The sequence below is a fragment of the Lonchura striata genome, chromosome 15, assembly GCF_050655825.1.
Source record: "Lonchura striata isolate lonStrDom1 chromosome 15, ASM5065582v1, whole genome shotgun sequence".
Taxonomy (NCBI): Eukaryota; Metazoa; Chordata; class Aves; order Passeriformes; family Estrildidae; genus Lonchura; species Lonchura striata.
The window spans coordinates 8,752,531-8,769,533 of record NC_140717.1 but is presented as its reverse complement, the minus strand read 5'-3'; the positions used below and the strand labels follow the sequence as shown (position 1 = coordinate 8,769,533).

Below are 17,003 nucleotides of genomic sequence, written 5' to 3'. Positions count from 1 at the left end.
GTGCATCCCATGTCAGGTCACATTCCGCACATTCTGTGTTGAAATGCAGCAGCCTTTGCACCTCCCATCTGACCACAATTAGTGCTGAAACAGTTTTGGGACTATGGATTGTGGAAACCCAGGACATCCCTCTGGCTGCCCTGTCTCGAGACCCTGGCAGGGGGCTTGGAGACCTTGGCATGAAGTCAAAAACACCTGTGACTTCGATTTTAGCCTGTGAAAAAAACTGCCAACTTTGTGTGAAGATTTACAGGTCACAAGAGTTTGAGTTAATGTAACACAGGGTGACAAAGTAGAATTTTGGCATTTTTTAGAATGGGGTTCAGGAGGCAAGATGGAGGAATTTGGGTGTGTCTTGTCCTTCTTCTTCTTGTCCTCCATCTTTCACTGTGATGGTGACACTTTTTATTGGTTTAGAGACACTGTCTAACATAGGTGATAGGTACTGGGAATTAATCGTAAATAAAGTACACATAGTTATAGTATAAAATGTGAACACCACCCTAGAGGGAGGCAGAATGCGATGATCCACCTTGCTAGACAGAGCTTAGCAGGTCAGAGAAAGAATGTTATAGATAAAATAAACAACCTTGAGAAGCAAAATCGACACATCTGGACTTCTTTGGCTGCGGGGCTGGGAGAAAAAGACTTTTTACAATCTCGGGGTCATCTTGACCACAGGACCCTGAGAATAGATGACACAAACTGTACTTGAGCAGATGACCAGACATGCTCACACATGAGCCCATGGAAGGAAAGGAGAGAGTATTATATATTTGTACAATGAGATGTTGCAATGCGGCACCCAGTACTGCAGTGGTTAGATACAGCTCCATACAAAAGCATGAGGACACCCTCCTTTTCACACCAAAACTAACCACCACTGAAATGACAATTCAAGGAACAAACAGGACAAACTGCACTTTGTCAGACATGATCTGCTATGTGACCACAGAGGAATAAACCAGCATGGATACTCCGTCTGTCTTCCAGTAGCAGGAGGAGGTCTCATTTAACTGGGCCCCATTGACCATGAGATAATAACTTGTCTGCATAGGCCATAATTTGGGAATCGCTGCTCAAGGCAGATATTCCCCTTCATATTTATAATTTCTATTTTGTATGTCTGTTGGCACTATTCACTTATGCAGCAGAATGACAGACTTGAAGCAGTGTTCTTGCTATTGCAGATGTAATTTAAAAATCTGACAGCTACTAATAATTTCTTATTTTTGAAGATTCAAAGTTAGATGAAGCAAGTCTCCTGCCACACTTAAAGACTATGGCAGCATAACACTGATCTTAATGGGTTCTTATATTCCTGGCACTTGCATTGCTGACAAAGGCCCCAGAAATGTCAGAAGAGACAAATTCTATTTCCTTTCTATTAGACACAGTTAACAGTCCAAGCAGACTTCTGAGTCTCCCTACTGTTTGTGAGGTCTAATTGTATCTATGAATCCCAATTAAAAGCTTAAAGACTTAGTTACTGATGGATAATCCAGAATAGTTTGTTTTGGGAGCAACCTAAGGTGTTTAACTGTTCTAAGAACAGGAAAGCAGTGAAACATCAAAGATACTTAAAAATTAACTTAAAGAGAAACACATTTTTATAAGAAGTTTATTTTCCTGTTGTGTGGCCCTTATACAAAGTAAGCAGCCAGAGCTGCCATTTTGTCCTTGGGTTTCTTTGGGTTGAGTCTTCCTCCAGGTCTCCGGCCTTTGCCCCTTCCCCGCCCTTGCCTCTTCCCTTGTCCCCCACGGTGCATGGGGTGCCTCATGGCTGCGTGTTTCAGCTCCACCAGATCCTGAAACACGGGGTCACAGAACACACAGCCTGAATGCTGGGTCTCATCACCAGGTAAGGGAGATTTGGCTTTGTTAAAATCCACGTCCACGAGCGCCGCCTCACACAAGTCGCACGTCTCGGGCGACACCCGGACCTTGTGGGCGTTCTCGAAGAAGTGCACGACCACGTTGCATTTGTTGCAGGCCATCTTCCACTTGGGGCCCGACGTGGAGTCCAGCACCAGAACCCCGTTCTCACACTCCACGCACTGCCCAATTCCAAGCATGCTAAGGGAATGCTGGCACGTGGGGTGGGTGCACTCATTACAGCCCATTCCTGAGGAAGAAGAGTGAAGCCATACCACCCTTTATCTCACTACTCACACCACCCGGTTTGAAGGAAGTGAGACACGCAAGCCAGAGACATTTGAGTATACTGTAGATTTTCTAAATCACCAAAGAATGGAACTGCTCCCAAAATGGCAGCTTGCCTCTTCACAGTTTCAGAATAATCCCCTACTGAAAAATTTTCCTATAATGGTTTTCAGAATTGCCATATACTGTCACTGTACGGTACAGGCAGTTTAGACAGATTAGTGATGAAAATTCACTACATTTTCAATTAAATGTATGGCTCCTGCCTGTTATTTTACACTTGAACTACTCACTGTTGGTCCAAGATATTTTTAATTAAAAGATGGTAATAAAAAGATGCTGAAAAGCTTCAGTGCACTACTTTAAGTTTCAGTCCCACAGTTACTAAACTAACTGCAACTTCTACCTCTTCTTATATCCTTCTGTAACAGCTTTTAACACACCATTTATCTCTATCAAAACATTCCCAAGACCTGGTCTTTTTTTATACTCCTATCCAAGCCTATTCAGATTTGCAAGGCTCAGTACCTTGTTTTCTTTCACTGCATGCTGAGTGTTGTGAAGATCATCTACAGTGCATGCAGGTAAATTATTTTCTTACTTCTTCTATGAAAAAAAAAACAACCCTTCAAAAATTTGTTAATACATTTTGGTCAGTAAGTTTAATGTGAATTTTAGGTATGTAGAGCCTAATTTGAACAACACTTTATACTAAGAAACACTGATTTTAAAACTCCTAAAAAGCCCATTGTATAGACTGTACCTAATTTATTTCAAGTGAGGATGATACATGTTTGCAAAACTCCTACCTTTTTTCATGTCCCTGAAGGGAGGATGATTGTAACAGTATGGACACAATGGATAGCTCTTTCCCCTGGATCCAGATGACCACAGCACCAGCTCAAAGTCATCCAGGGGACAACGCAACTCCTTGTAGAGTTTAATGGTACCATTCTGGGGGAGACTGTAGGTGTCATCACAGTGAGAGCAGTGCAGGCGGCTCGGCTTGGCCTGGAAGCACAACACAAATCTCCTGAGCAACTGCAGGATCAACAGAGGTTAAAACTTGCTGTAAATCCAGCTGGAGCTGCTCTCTGGTTCGTTCACCAAGGCAAAGCACTACCAGCCTTTTTGTTTTAAAAAAGGCACTCATGATGACCACATTTGAAGCCAAGTTCAATAATAGAAAAGAAGTTTATACTCAGTGCTTCTCAGCAAGTGAAATTCAAATTCCAAGTATGAGGTAAACTGACCTGAATATACTTCATGAAACGATGGCATTTACCACAGCGGGAAAGCGGTTTGCCTGTGGCAGCCAAGGGTGAAAAAGACACTTCCATCAGTTCATCCATACCTGCAAAAGGAATAACCACACCTAGATTAGAATTCTAGTCCTTAAGAGGAAATTTCGCACAAAATAATCTCTAGACCTGTGAAGAAATGAGAATTAAAATATTTTATTCACAATTCTCTTCCTTGTCTACAAAGACAAATACACAGCATTTTGCACTGAGCATGCACAAACATACTGGTTCAGCTAACCTCAAGTTTTCAAACTCACTACTGTGCAGACACAAAATAAACCTGAAGTAGAGTTTTGGAGACTTGATTCAGTCCATCTCCCTTTGGAGAGCAAATTAATTTGACTGGAAACTTCCATTCCTGGCACAACTTTTCAGAAAGCCTAAATCTCTCAAAGGAGCCTAATAATTTCTACGCAACAACTAAGTAATTGTAGGGAACTTCACATGTAGAAAGTTTTACCTGCAATAGAATCCACAAAATAGTGAAATTTCCTTTTAAAAATGTCAAGGGTATGCTCCAGGACCTGATGATAATTTGCTTTACCCAGAGCTATTAAGTTGAGCTGTTTCTCTACAGCACTGCGGATTGTAGGAAGAACCAATTCTGCATCTAAAGGAAACCAGAGACAGCAGCAATGAAAGGTCAAAAATGGAGGTAGGAAACCATTCATACACAAACTGACATAAAAATAAACATTACTTGAGACAGAAATGTTACTTACACATTGACTTTGATATAGTAAATGGAAAGGAAGGGAAGAGCATTTAACTGACCTATTTTGTAATAACCATGAACCAGAACAATGCCAAGGTTTGTAGGCTTTAGTCTTCGACCAGTCTCCACTGTGACATAGTTTCGCTGGCAAATGTTGTTAATGTGGACTGGAATACTGGCATCAGTTCCTGCCACACAAAGGAAAACAATATATCCACCCTGAACAAAACAGAGTTTTCATCAAATGACTCACTTCTGGCTTCCCTGGTTTAATGTCAAATTACAGAGCTCCTAAGACTGCTTAAATTCAGATACCTTCTTAATGTTACCCAACTTCCAGTGCTTAACTTCTCCCTCTCTAGTAACTCTGATGTTCCTTTGCAATTCTGGTAAGTCTGAAACATATGGTTTAACCTTAATCCTTTCATCTCTTCCAAGGAATTACTATTGGGAAGACACCTATTCTCACAATTATTTACTCTGGAAAAACACAGTAGAATAAGAGATTGTGTTTGCTCTGACAGGGCAAATTAGTGAAAATACATTAAAAGAAACAAGTCAAATTGATAAAGAAAAGTAGAATTGTTGTATAATAAGATACAGAAGGATTACTGAAGAGAGCAAAGCTAAAGCAAGCTGTGAAGACAAGAAATCATTCCTAAGAATGAGGAGGTGCTTCCTTCCACACATCAGCTTTTTCTGACAGAGAAGTGACAGGGATGTGTTATGAAAGGATACTGCTTTGGCCAGAAACATTTAGCCAGAAACCAGAAACTACTAAAAATAAGGATAAGAAAGGGAAAGGAATGTGGGGGAAGAAACAATCTACCATCTGCTGAGGGGAGCTATGGGCATGGGAAAGAGATGATCAGTGTACATATCCAAATGAATACTGAGAGCTCATCACTGACAGAGACAGTGCAGAGGAGTGAGTCAGACTCTTTGCACTCTTGGTGGATGTACTGCAGAACAATATAAGTTACACAAGTTCCTACCAATGCCATGTTTTTCCATCAGAGTGATCAATTCTGCTTCTGTCAGGTAATCAGGAGGGCTGGTTTGCTTTTCCAGCAACTTTATTTCACCAATCGGAAAAAGATCTCCTTTCTCACAGTGGGGAAGGCTCTCTTCTAATGGGATGCTGTGCCATGGCATAATTTCTGTGAACCCTGTAGGTAAAGAAACAAACAACTTGCCAGTTTACCATAAAAACCTCAGTAGTGCTGCTACATTCTTTTTACAGAGGCCTAAGAAAAAACTTCTGCCTTTGTGTAATTTACTGCTTGTAAAAAGACTGGTCTTCACACTGGCAAATGTGGCATTAAATCTTTGAGACTACTAGATGAAAAATAACACTTTTTCTATCATAATTGAAGTATGACAATTAAGACAAGATTTGGTCTCTGGTTTTGAGAACTCAAAAAAGTCTTCACAATTGCACTTGTTCCCAGAGCTTCACTTTCATATCCATTCAGTGTATTAAGAAGGAAAATAAATAATCTGCAGCTAATACTTTCTTCTGATTTGTCTTACCTGGTGAAGTTACCACCTTCCCAACACAGGTAAATCTTTCAGGGCCAATACTGAAGGAAATGGTGGTTTGTAGGTACTTGCAGTCAGCACTGACAGTGGCAATGAAGTGCCGAGTTATGTACTCGTACAATCGCCACCCATCTCCACCTGGGGAGAAACCATACCTCAGCCACAAAACATAATCAAATTTCAGTACTTGGAAGCTACTATTCTGGGACAAATGTCTCCTAGAAATGTAGGCATTAAGTTGTTTTCTTTTTCTTGGTAATACTATAGTCCCAAGGATCAACTGCTGAAGCAGCTCTGAACTACACTGTAACCTGAAGTGTCAGTAAGGAACAAGTTTGCTCTCTCTTCCCTTCTTGCCATTCAAATAATTTTATTTTCTGTTGCAACTCAGTGATTTTGAAACTGGCACCTTATACCTCAAGGGACTGATTTCCTCACAGTGTCCCAATATGAATGAATTTGCCTGTACCTAATTCTGCTTCTGTTGCAGCTCTCATTGGTGTGATGGGAGGATGGTCTCCTGCATCATGGCCTTTCCTTGGACGATTGATGCCTTCTGATAGCAATACTTTTACCTGGGTGAAGAAAGAAATGCCTTACTCACATTAAATCCATAACAGTACAACATAAAGAAAAGAAACTAGAGATATTTAAAGTTTCTGAAGGCCTATAGGTCATAATACACCAAGCAAGATCTAGCCAGAAACAGACTACAGAATGATAATACAGCTTTTGCTTCATGTACTCACAGTTTCTGCCCAGTAAGGGTTATTGGCTTGCTGTCTCAAACATCCTTTCAGGTCAAAGTTTTCTGGATAATGGGTAGTTTCTGTTCGAGGGTAGCTGATATAACCCTGAGTGTAAAGACGCTCTGCTATTTGCATGGCATGTTGGGGACCCATTCCTGAGAGGGGACAGGAGAAAACAAAATTCATATACACATCCCTGTGATTATGGTTTGCTGCACCTGGATGTACACCTTAGCCAAGTATTTAAATATATTATGGTTTGTCCTTTCCCTAAGACTTTTGACACCTTGATCTTGCCAAACATTTCACTTTTGACAAACAGCTTTCTAAACTCAATCCATTGCCCAAATTGATGTATTATTTGTTTTGTCTGAGAGGCCAAATTATTTTACTTTAAAACAGGGTGAAAATCTGAACTTTTGTACCTACCTAAAGCAGCACTGGCCACTCGGAGCATTTCTACTGTATTCAGAGCCAGTGGTCTCTGCTTCACCTTCTCTTTTTTACTCACAGATTCTACCTAGAAAAGAGCATTTTCACAGTAAAACTTCTGACATTTGGCAAATGCATAATTTTAATCATGTCTATAAATATATATCATAGCTACCATTGTCTATTCTTATAATATCTGCTTTGTTCTCTTGAAACAGTAACCACCAGTATATTTTTGCTTCAGAAAATCTGACTGGAGATAATTTTATCAAGTTCTAAAATTAAAGTCTGAAAGTCCCTGCATCTACTTTCTGTGCTACAAGGATTTAGTGTTCATTCCAAGCAACAGTCCTAACCATAAGAATGCAGATTTTTAAAAGCTTCAAGCAGTCTTTGAACCTTGATGTCTATAAGCACTTAAAACCAAACACACTGTCAAACAAGTATTGAACAGAGCAGAGGGTTATAAGTTAATTGGCTACAAAGACTTTACCATACACGATTAAATATTTAACTGCAGGAATATTGCCCTACACATAATTAAATTCCAATTTATTCAATGTCTCATGGGAAATAAGAGGTCTGCTTGGAGACATCTGAACAGTATTTCCTAGCAGGTTTAGTAATGAAGAGTTGCTATCATGAGTGATGAGCCTTTCCAAAGTCAATACTAAGAAGAGGCTTCTGCTGAGATGATCACACCAGCACAGTACAATCTACAATAAAAAAAATATCTTGCCTTTTACTCTCATTTACACAAAACTGAATGAAGTAAAAACCAAAATACAGATATTCTACACTCTTTAACAAAACAACCAAAAGCCTCAATACCCAACAAATTAAATATTAAATTATATTTCCTTTATATGAAATATGGACCTACTGGCACTTGGTAAATATCCTTACCTTTGCTTCCTTTGCCATCTTTGTTATATTCAGGAACATTTGAGCAACCTCACGATCAAACACCCTCACTCTATCCCAATCCAAAGTGAGAGAACTTTCTTTTTCAGGGTTCACCTATTGGACAAAACATAAAATTAATTCCCACCAACTCTACTGCTAGAAGTGTGAGAATGCATATTCCCAACAAAAGTCCAGCAAGCAAATCCTAGGACATATAGGATTTGTTAGGACAAATTTAGGACAAACCCACAGCAGGACATCAGTGCTCAAACATGCAGTTTTACTCTTTTTTTTTTTGGGGGGGGGCGGGGGGGGGTTTGTGAAGGATGGAGCACTTGATGTTCTGGAGTCTGGGGAATGACCAGAACTATTCCTGACTGAACTGAAATACTGTCCTTGTTTAGTGCTGGGAACAGTAAAGACTGAAATAGGCAAAATTCAAAGTTTACCATTTTGATTTAGCAGAATCAATCATTTGTATTAAACAGTAACTAGGTCATGTTTTCAGCTCCATGTACAAAAGTTAGTATGAAGTGGCCAACATGAGAGAGCACAAACCCCTCTGTAAACAGCACCAAGTTTTTCCTAGCATGACACACAAGACACATCACAATAGATGACAGCAGATGCCAGATTTCACCTATTTTTTTCTTCTAAAATACAAAAATGGCAATTTTTTACCATGAATCCTTCATTTGCTTAAAAAATCCTTGTGATCACAAGCCATAAAACCTTGTTAGTTTGCTCTCAGAGCTTGGACAGCAGTGAGACTGTAAAACTACTCTAAGCTGCCAAAGTACTCTGAGGATTCAATTGCCAATTAACACAATGAGCATTTAATTTGCTTTAAAATTCCAATTGTCAGCAATGCCAATGTTTGTTGGCAGGCTAATTAATTCCTGGATTCAAATTAACAACAGTCAGTCCAAGGACCCCAGGGAACAAAAGAGAACCATTTTAAGTAGTTTTTTTGGCAGAATCTAAGCTTAGATGATTAGCACTGAAGAATTCTTATAAGCAGCAGACAATAAGCACTTTAATACAAAACTGACATCCTGGAATCTGCTCTTGAGAGTGGTGACACACATGTGAACAGAATGAGAACACATGAGTAAACTATAGGCATTGTGAATTCTTGTCAGCAGCTACAAAATTACGAATTAACAAAATACAAATGCATTTCTTTTGTAAAATCAAGTACTGTAAAACTTACTTTAGCTTGCAACACCCAGTAAGTCTCAGGCTTAAATGACTGGATTTTGTCATGCCTCTCAACACAGAATCCAAGTGTTGGGGTCTGACATGGCCCAAAGGAGATGAGGGAGCTGTCTAAATTCCCATATTTCCCCTGAAAATATTTAGTCTGGAACCTAAGAGAAGGGCAGGGAGGAAAAAATAAATGAGGAATGTATACATTAATATCCTCGTTCCCTTGAAAAGCAGAAGTTTTTGTAATCATACATGCACAAAACACGAGTAATCTATAAAATCATTCAGGCATTAGGAAAAGAGCATTCTGAGAAACACCATCTCTTACAGCTAATTAAGACATCATCATTTTGCCTCACAAGGAGCTGGGAGGGGACACAGCCAGGACAGCTAATCCCAGCTGAATAACCAAAGGAATATTCCAGATCATGTGACACCATGGTCAGCATATAAAACTGGGGGAATAAGGACGAAGGGGGAACACTTATTTGTTTTCCCAAGTAAACATAATGGGTGATGGAGCCCAGCTTTCCTGGGGATGGCTGAACACCTGCCTGCCCCTGAGAAGTGGTGAATTAATTCCTCATTTTGCTTTGCTTGTGCATGCAACTTTTGTTTACCTATGAAACTGTCTTTATATCAAGCCATGAGTTTTCCTACTTCGTGGAAAGTAGGGGCGGGGAGGCAGTGAGTGGCTGTGTGGGGTTTGGCTGGCATTAAACCACGAGGGCACAGAGCCCCTCTTGAACCTTTGACAAAACTGTCTGCAGTCTGTGCTGTCACCTTGTGAAGGCACAGCCAATCCTCAGATCCAGCTCCTGGCGAGCATCCACGGACAGAGCTTCGTTGCGATTGGGCTCTCCCAAGTGATTCATGGCATTGCAGATGTCTGTGTCGGTGATGGAGCTGAATTTAGCTCTGTAAATCGTCCTCTCCGTGCCACGAGGCTTGTTCATGACAGGAAGAACAGCATCAAGAACCTAAAGAAAATCAGAAGCGTACTTAAAAAGGATTTGAAAGATAAAGGCTTTCTCTCTAAAGATAAAAAAAACATTCTCCACAAAATATTTGTTTCTGTGTCACTGCTTTCTTATTTCAGCAAGATGTCATGCTCACACATTAACTGATAAGCCAGAGCAGTATTTGTCCATCCACTCAAAAGCATATAAAGAATTAACAAAACTGAAGGGATTATCTACTATACAGCAACTGCTGGGAGCAAATCAGTATTTTTGGCTAAGGGCAAAGACATTCAGCAGTGCAGCTGCAGCAGCTTTTGGTGAACATGTACCAATGTCTATCTGGGTTTATTCTACTCATTGCTAAGCACAAGTAATGACACAGGGGTAAGAAAGGAACTTACAATAATCACTTCATAAAACATGTTTCTTTAATCTAAAGAAAATCTCCAAACAAGTACTCTTCATGTAAGCTTCTGGGAATTGGATGTTAAAAAAAATCTTAGCAAAGTTTTTGTTCTATGTGTTCTCTGCTTTTTATGTGCAGAAGCAAAATTTAAGCAGCATGATTATACTTGCAAGCAGCTTCTGTGCTCCAAGGAATCTAATTGCTTAATAAACAAAAGATAACAGATGAAGTTTTATAAGGACATAAAAATAACTTCTCCAGCTGTGAAATACAGGCCAATTATTGAAGTACTGGAATGTTCTAACATTTAAGAGGCCTGATTGTTCATCTGAGATGAGCAACACCTCTGAAATTTATTTATACTCTTTAACTGACATCTTACAGAGTTAAAAGCATGTGGGCTTTTCCACTAAGGCCCTCTATGCCTTTAAAACTTTATTCAAGTTTAGTTTGAATTTTACTGTACACTCATAAAACAATGCATTGATAGTCTTGTCAGACATATATTATGGTGTTGTGAGTCTTAAAAATTGAAACCTTACTTCAAAACAGATGTTTTCTCCTTCCTTATCACAATCCAACCACAAGACAATACAATCACAGCCTCTTCCCTCCACCTGTGAGAAAAATCAGCACAGTTCTTCAGCAACTCAAAACAACATCTCCCCCCTCCCTACCCGTATATTTTTTTCCTGGTTTCAGCAGGGTGTGTGAAGTGTGAACAGTAACCAACACAGACTTATTTTAAAGAAGGCATTTATAAGCTGTGCTTACACTTGCTGTTATAAAGTTAAACTTGCATCCAGTGCTCCAACTCTCAGAAGCAGAATATCAACTGTCAAAAAACTCAGAAGGCAATGGGAAAAGTGACTTTAACATAGATTTTAGACAGCGCAAGAATCAGCAAAAATAAATTATTTATATTATGTTAATAAAATAGATCTAACTGTGACAAAAAGCTACTCCCTGGAAGAATTTTTATTTAGGCACATAGAAAATGCTAACTTTAAATTCTACTCCTAAGAAAGAATACCTGTAAAAATTTCACCATGGTCAGTTTGGGATTAGCTTCTTTCTTTTCTGTGGGAGCTTTACTAAAAAGTTCTGCTGGATCCACTTTGTCCCAGCTGTTATATTTTCCTGAAAAGCAAAAGTATATAAAATGGAGCTCTGAAGAAATATTTATAAAACAAACAGCTTCACATTGCAAAACACTTGGCTTTCAAAATTTATGTGGAAAATTTTCTACACTAACAGATCTTGCTTTACTGTATACCAAGAAACCTCTTCGTTTTTCTGAAGGACCTGGCAGCTCTACAAGCCATATTAGTTAAAACATTTGACGAGCAGGCAAATACCTATGAAATCCAAAGTCATGACGTGACCACACACCGATGTCATCTTGAAGTGGGCGCTCTGTCCTATGAAGGACCCGGTGTACTCGTGCACAGAGCACGCACCGTTGAGTCCCTTGCGAGAGGACATGTTCCCTGTGAAAATAAGATCATAAATATTAATGAGGTAGAAAAAACCCCAGCTAGTGAAACAAATAGTTTTGTGTGAAATTAAATCTTCCTTTCCTTAGATCTTACAGCTACGGTCTTTCTGATCATTGATCCTTTCTGATAATTGATGAGAAAGATCTACTCATTGATAAAACTTTCATTTCAGTAAGTATCAATTCAGGGCTTTCCTAAAGGATATTTTATCTTCAAATTAAACTATCCATTATCTCCACCAGCCTTTCCCTCCCACCATGAAACCTTACGAAAATACAGCTAGTTTTCTAGAACACACACTTATAATAACTTTATTTTCCATATTTATAAAACTTTTACTTCACAGATCTCAGAACAGCCACTGCCTACTTGATCGGCACTTTCCAGACACCGCATGCTCTAAGGCACTCTAGAGCTATACAAAATACTGAAACTAGATTCCTTTATTCTTGGATTAAACAGGCATCAGCCCATAGAGACAATCAGAACGTGATGGGACATCCCGTTCTTTGATGAACCTCTCCGAAGCCAGCGCTGCCAGGAGGCTCCGGCCCCAAGACAAGGCAGCCCAGGGTGCCTGTGCAAAGCCGGCAGCTCGCACTCACCGCCGCGCTCCGGCCGGGCCGGCCCCGCGGCGGGCACGGGCACCCGCCCCGCCTACCTCTGGAGAGGATCTTGGCGATGGACTGCGCCAGCGACGGCTTCTCCGCCACCATCAGCACGGTCCTCATCTTCGCCGCCGCGGCGCGGAGCCGCGGGCACGGCCCGGCGGAGCCGGGGAGGGACGGAGCGCCGCTCAGCCCGCCCGCGCCGGGCCACGGCGGCACCGCGGGCACGGGCACGGGCGCACCGCGCCCCGAGCGCCCGGCACAGCGCCCCGCCGAGCGGCCTCCGCGGGCGGCCCGCCGCGTCACTGCCGGTCACGGCGCCGGAAGGCGCGGGCGGCTCCCAACCGCCGCGGCGGCGCGCAAGGCGCGGGACACAGACGTGCACCGGGGCTAGGGCGGACACACGGACACACAGAGACACGGACACACAGAGACACGGACATACACACACGGACACACAGAGACACGGACACACAGAGACACGGACATACACACACGGACACACAGAGACACGGACACACAGAGACACGGACATACACACACGGACACACAGAGACACGGACACACAGAGACACGGACATACACACACGGACACACAGAGACACGGACACACAGAGACACGGACACACAGAGACACGGACATACACACACGGACACACAGAGACACGGACACATGTGCGGACACACAGACATACATACACGGAGACATGTGCGGACACACGGACACACAGAGACAGACACGGACACAGAGACACGGACACACAGAGACACGGACACACACACACGGACATATGTGCGGACACACGGACACATGTGCGGACACACGGACACACAGAGACACGGACATACACACACGGAGACACAGACACACAGACATACACACACGGACACATGTGCGGACACACAGACATACACACACGGACACATGTGCGGACACACGGACACACAGAGACACGGACACACACGCACGGAGACATGTGCGGACACACGGACACACAGAGACACGGACATACACGGAGACACAGACACACAGACATACACACACGGACACATGTGCGGACACACGGACACACAGAGACACGGACACACACGCACGGAGACATGTGCGGACACACGGACACACAGAGACAGACACGGACACACAGAGACACGGACACACAGAGACACGGACATACACACACGGACACATGTGTGGACACACGGACACACAGAGACACGGACATACACACACGGACACATGTGCAGACACACAGAGACACGGACACACAGAGACACGGACATACACACATGGAGACACAGAGACACAGACATACACGGACATGTGCGGACACACAGACATACACAGACACATGTGCGGACACACAGACATATACAGAGGCTTGTGCGGACATACGGACACACAGAGACACAGACATACACACACGGAGACATGTGCGGACACACGGACACGCACAGAGACACAGACATACATACACAGAGACACACACACACACAGAAACGTGTGGACACACACAGACATACACACACAGACATACACAGGCACATATGCGGTTACAAGGATACACAGAGAGACAGACACAGACACACACACAGACACATACGTACGCACAGGCGTGGATACACACACATTTATACATATAAACTCACCCACACATATACACACTCATACAGAGACATATACAGGTATACACGGACATATACACACATACATAGATGTACATGCAGAGACACATACACACACATATAAGCACTCACAGACACACAAATATATACATATATATATATATATATATATACACACACACACGCATTCTCTCACGCAGACCCCCCGGGGCTGGCGCCCCCCGCTGCAGCGCCCCCTGGCGGCTCAGGGCGGCGCGACCCCCGCGCTCCCGGCGGCGGGGCCGGGCCGGGCCGGGCTGGGCGCGGCCGCCGCTCGGGTCACTCGCAGGGCCCGGCGCAGGGACACCGGCACAGGGACACCGGCACAGGGACACCGGCACAACGCACCGCCTCCCCTTCCTGCCGAAGCCCGTGGGGAAGCTGTGCCGCGGGAACCGCCGGTGCCGTGCCGCATGGTGTGCAGATGCCCCCTTCCTTCATCCACACCGGTGCACAGAACGTGTATCACCCAACCCCTCTAAGGGAACACACACACAAGTTGTATCTGCTGTGTTCGAGCGACACGGACCGCTGTGCCTGTGCCAGTCTGTCACTCAGGTTACAGTTCCTGCAGACCCAAAACGCTACAAACAGTGTCGGACACTGACAGCATCTCCTTTAACGCAGATAAATTCACCTTAGGACTCTTAAGAGCACCTGCTTCCCTTGCACCCTGATTAGATCATGGAAACAATATTGAGTGATTCTTGAAAAAGTGTATTTTTTTTGCACATTAGATTTTAGATTAACGTTGATGTCTCATTTAAGCAGAAATACAAAAAAGAGAAAAAACAGTGGGAAGAGAAGGGTCAGGCTGGGCAGAAGCACACCCTTCCCTCGTGCCTCCTTTCCCCAGGGAGAAGGCAAGGGCTCCCCCGGGGGATTTTGCCCCTGAAAGCTGCAGCTCCTTTCTCCAAGTCATGGAGGGACTCTTTGCCCTGTCTTGTTTCCCAGGGATGCTGGGCCCTGTTAAGGAGATTTGGTCAGTGGACTGAAGCTGTTTCTAACCTTTCCTGCATCTTTCAGCTCTTCCACACATCCTGAAATCTGTCTAGGGAAGAGCTAAAGAGGGAAGCCCCAGGTTGATGGGTTTTTATAAGCACTTTGTGGAAAGAGCTCAGCTCTCTATTTTTACCCCCGTGGTTGTGCATCGATCGTTGCCAATGTTTATAGCACTTTTCCCAGAGCTGCTCAGTACCATAAAAACCCAAAGAGAAGAGATTGGGAAGCAGCCAGGATCAGGATGTATATCAACCTCATGCTGGCTGAAATAAAAAGGAACTAATTCACCTTCAATTTGATTAGTAGACAATTAATAGACATTGAAGTTGTTAGCGAAAGGAAAAATCAAAACAAGCCCAGGCCTTTTAATTCTTTGGCAATATTAAAGTTCGAACATATTAAAACAAATGTGTTCTTCTCTTTCAATGCCTGGTTCCCTTTGACATCTGGGGAACATCTGGAACAATCAGGATGCGAGTTAAAACCAAGTCTTCAGATATGTCAGATACATATTTTTTAATTTCCTCTGGTAAAAGCCCTCTACAAAATCCAACCTTCCTTTTTTCTTTGAATGCTCAACGAAACATGAAATTTCAACTTGCGTTCACCCGGGAAAGCACAGCCGGGACTCTCCCCCACGTGGCCGAGGGACTCCGGACACTCTGAGTCCCCGTGTACCCCGGGCTGGTACAGATGCGTGTGGCTGTTCCTGGGGCCACACAGGGGCTGCCCCGGCCCGAAGGGATCCCGCTGCCGGACACCCACGAGCCCTGCGGGGCCACCGAGTCACGGAGTCTCTTGGAGCGCTTTCAAAGTTGTCCGGAAAGCCTCACCCCGTTCCTATCCCTCCGGCATGGAGCTGCGCCAGTCCCAGCAGCGCGGAAGGGACCGGGACAGAGCGGGACCGGGACCGGGAGGGAGCGGGACCGGGACGGGACAGAGCCGGACCGGGACCGGGACCGGGAATGGGCCGGACCGGCCGCTGGGGGGCGCTGCCGCCGCAGGAGCCGCCCGCGGGCCCCGGGGCACGGCCGCGCTCGGCGGGGACAGGCGGGACCCGCGCGGCCACCGCCGCCACCCATCCCACCCCTGCCACCTCTGCCACCTCTGCCACCTCTGCCACCACTGCCACCCATCCCACCCCTGCCACCTCTGCCACCGCCGCCACCCATCCCACCCCTGCCACCTCTGCCACCACTGCCACCCATCCCACCGCCGCCACCCATCCCACCCCTGCCACCTCTGCCACCTCTGCCACCGCTGCCACCGCCGCCACCCATCCCACCCCTGCCACCTCTGCCACCCCTGCCACCTCTGCCACCGCTGCCACCTCTGCCACTGCCGCCACCCATCCCACCCCTGCCACCTCTGCCACTGCCGCCACCCATCCCACCCTTGCCACCTCTGCCACCTCTGCCACCACTGCCACCCATCCCACCCCTGCCACCGCTGCCACCGCCGCCACCCATCCCACCCCTGCCACCTCTGCCACCTCTGCCACCACTGCCACCCATCCCACCCCTGCCACCTCTGCCACCGCTGCCACCCATCCCACCCCTGCCACCGCTGCCACCGCCGCCACCACTGCCACCCATCCCACCCCTGCCACCGCTGCCACCTCTGCCACCCATCCCACCCCTGCCACCGCTGCCACCTCCACCACCCATCCCACTCCTGCCACCTCTGCCACCGCTGCCACCATCCCACCGCTGCCACCTCTGCCACCTCTGCCACCACTGCCACCCATCCCACTCCTGCCACCGCTGCCACCGCTGCCACCATCCCACCGCTGCCACCTCTGCCACCTCTGCCACCACTGCAACCCATCCCACCTCTGCCACCTC

General features: G+C 44.9%; 1 protein-coding gene across 1 annotated transcript; it reads right to left on the bottom strand.

The window, feature by feature from the left end:
• Positions 1-1,603: 1,603 nt before the first annotated feature.
• Positions 1,604-12,759, bottom strand: TOP3B (DNA topoisomerase III beta). Its single transcript, XM_021549861.3, has 17 exons — positions 12,549-12,759; positions 11,747-11,878; positions 11,422-11,528; positions 10,931-11,005; positions 9,804-10,000; positions 9,025-9,181; positions 7,812-7,925; positions 6,903-6,993; positions 6,474-6,628; positions 6,194-6,299; positions 5,716-5,862; positions 5,178-5,351; positions 4,242-4,370; positions 3,928-4,077; positions 3,417-3,517; positions 2,973-3,174; positions 1,604-2,125 (listed from the first exon to the last, which is right to left on the bottom strand). The coding sequence occupies exons 1-17, from the start codon at positions 12,616-12,618 to the stop codon at positions 1,644-1,646; spliced, it is 2,589 nt and encodes an 862-aa protein (XP_021405536.1). The 5' UTR covers positions 12,619-12,759; the 3' UTR covers positions 1,604-1,643.
• Positions 12,760-17,003: the final 4,244 nt, after the last annotated feature.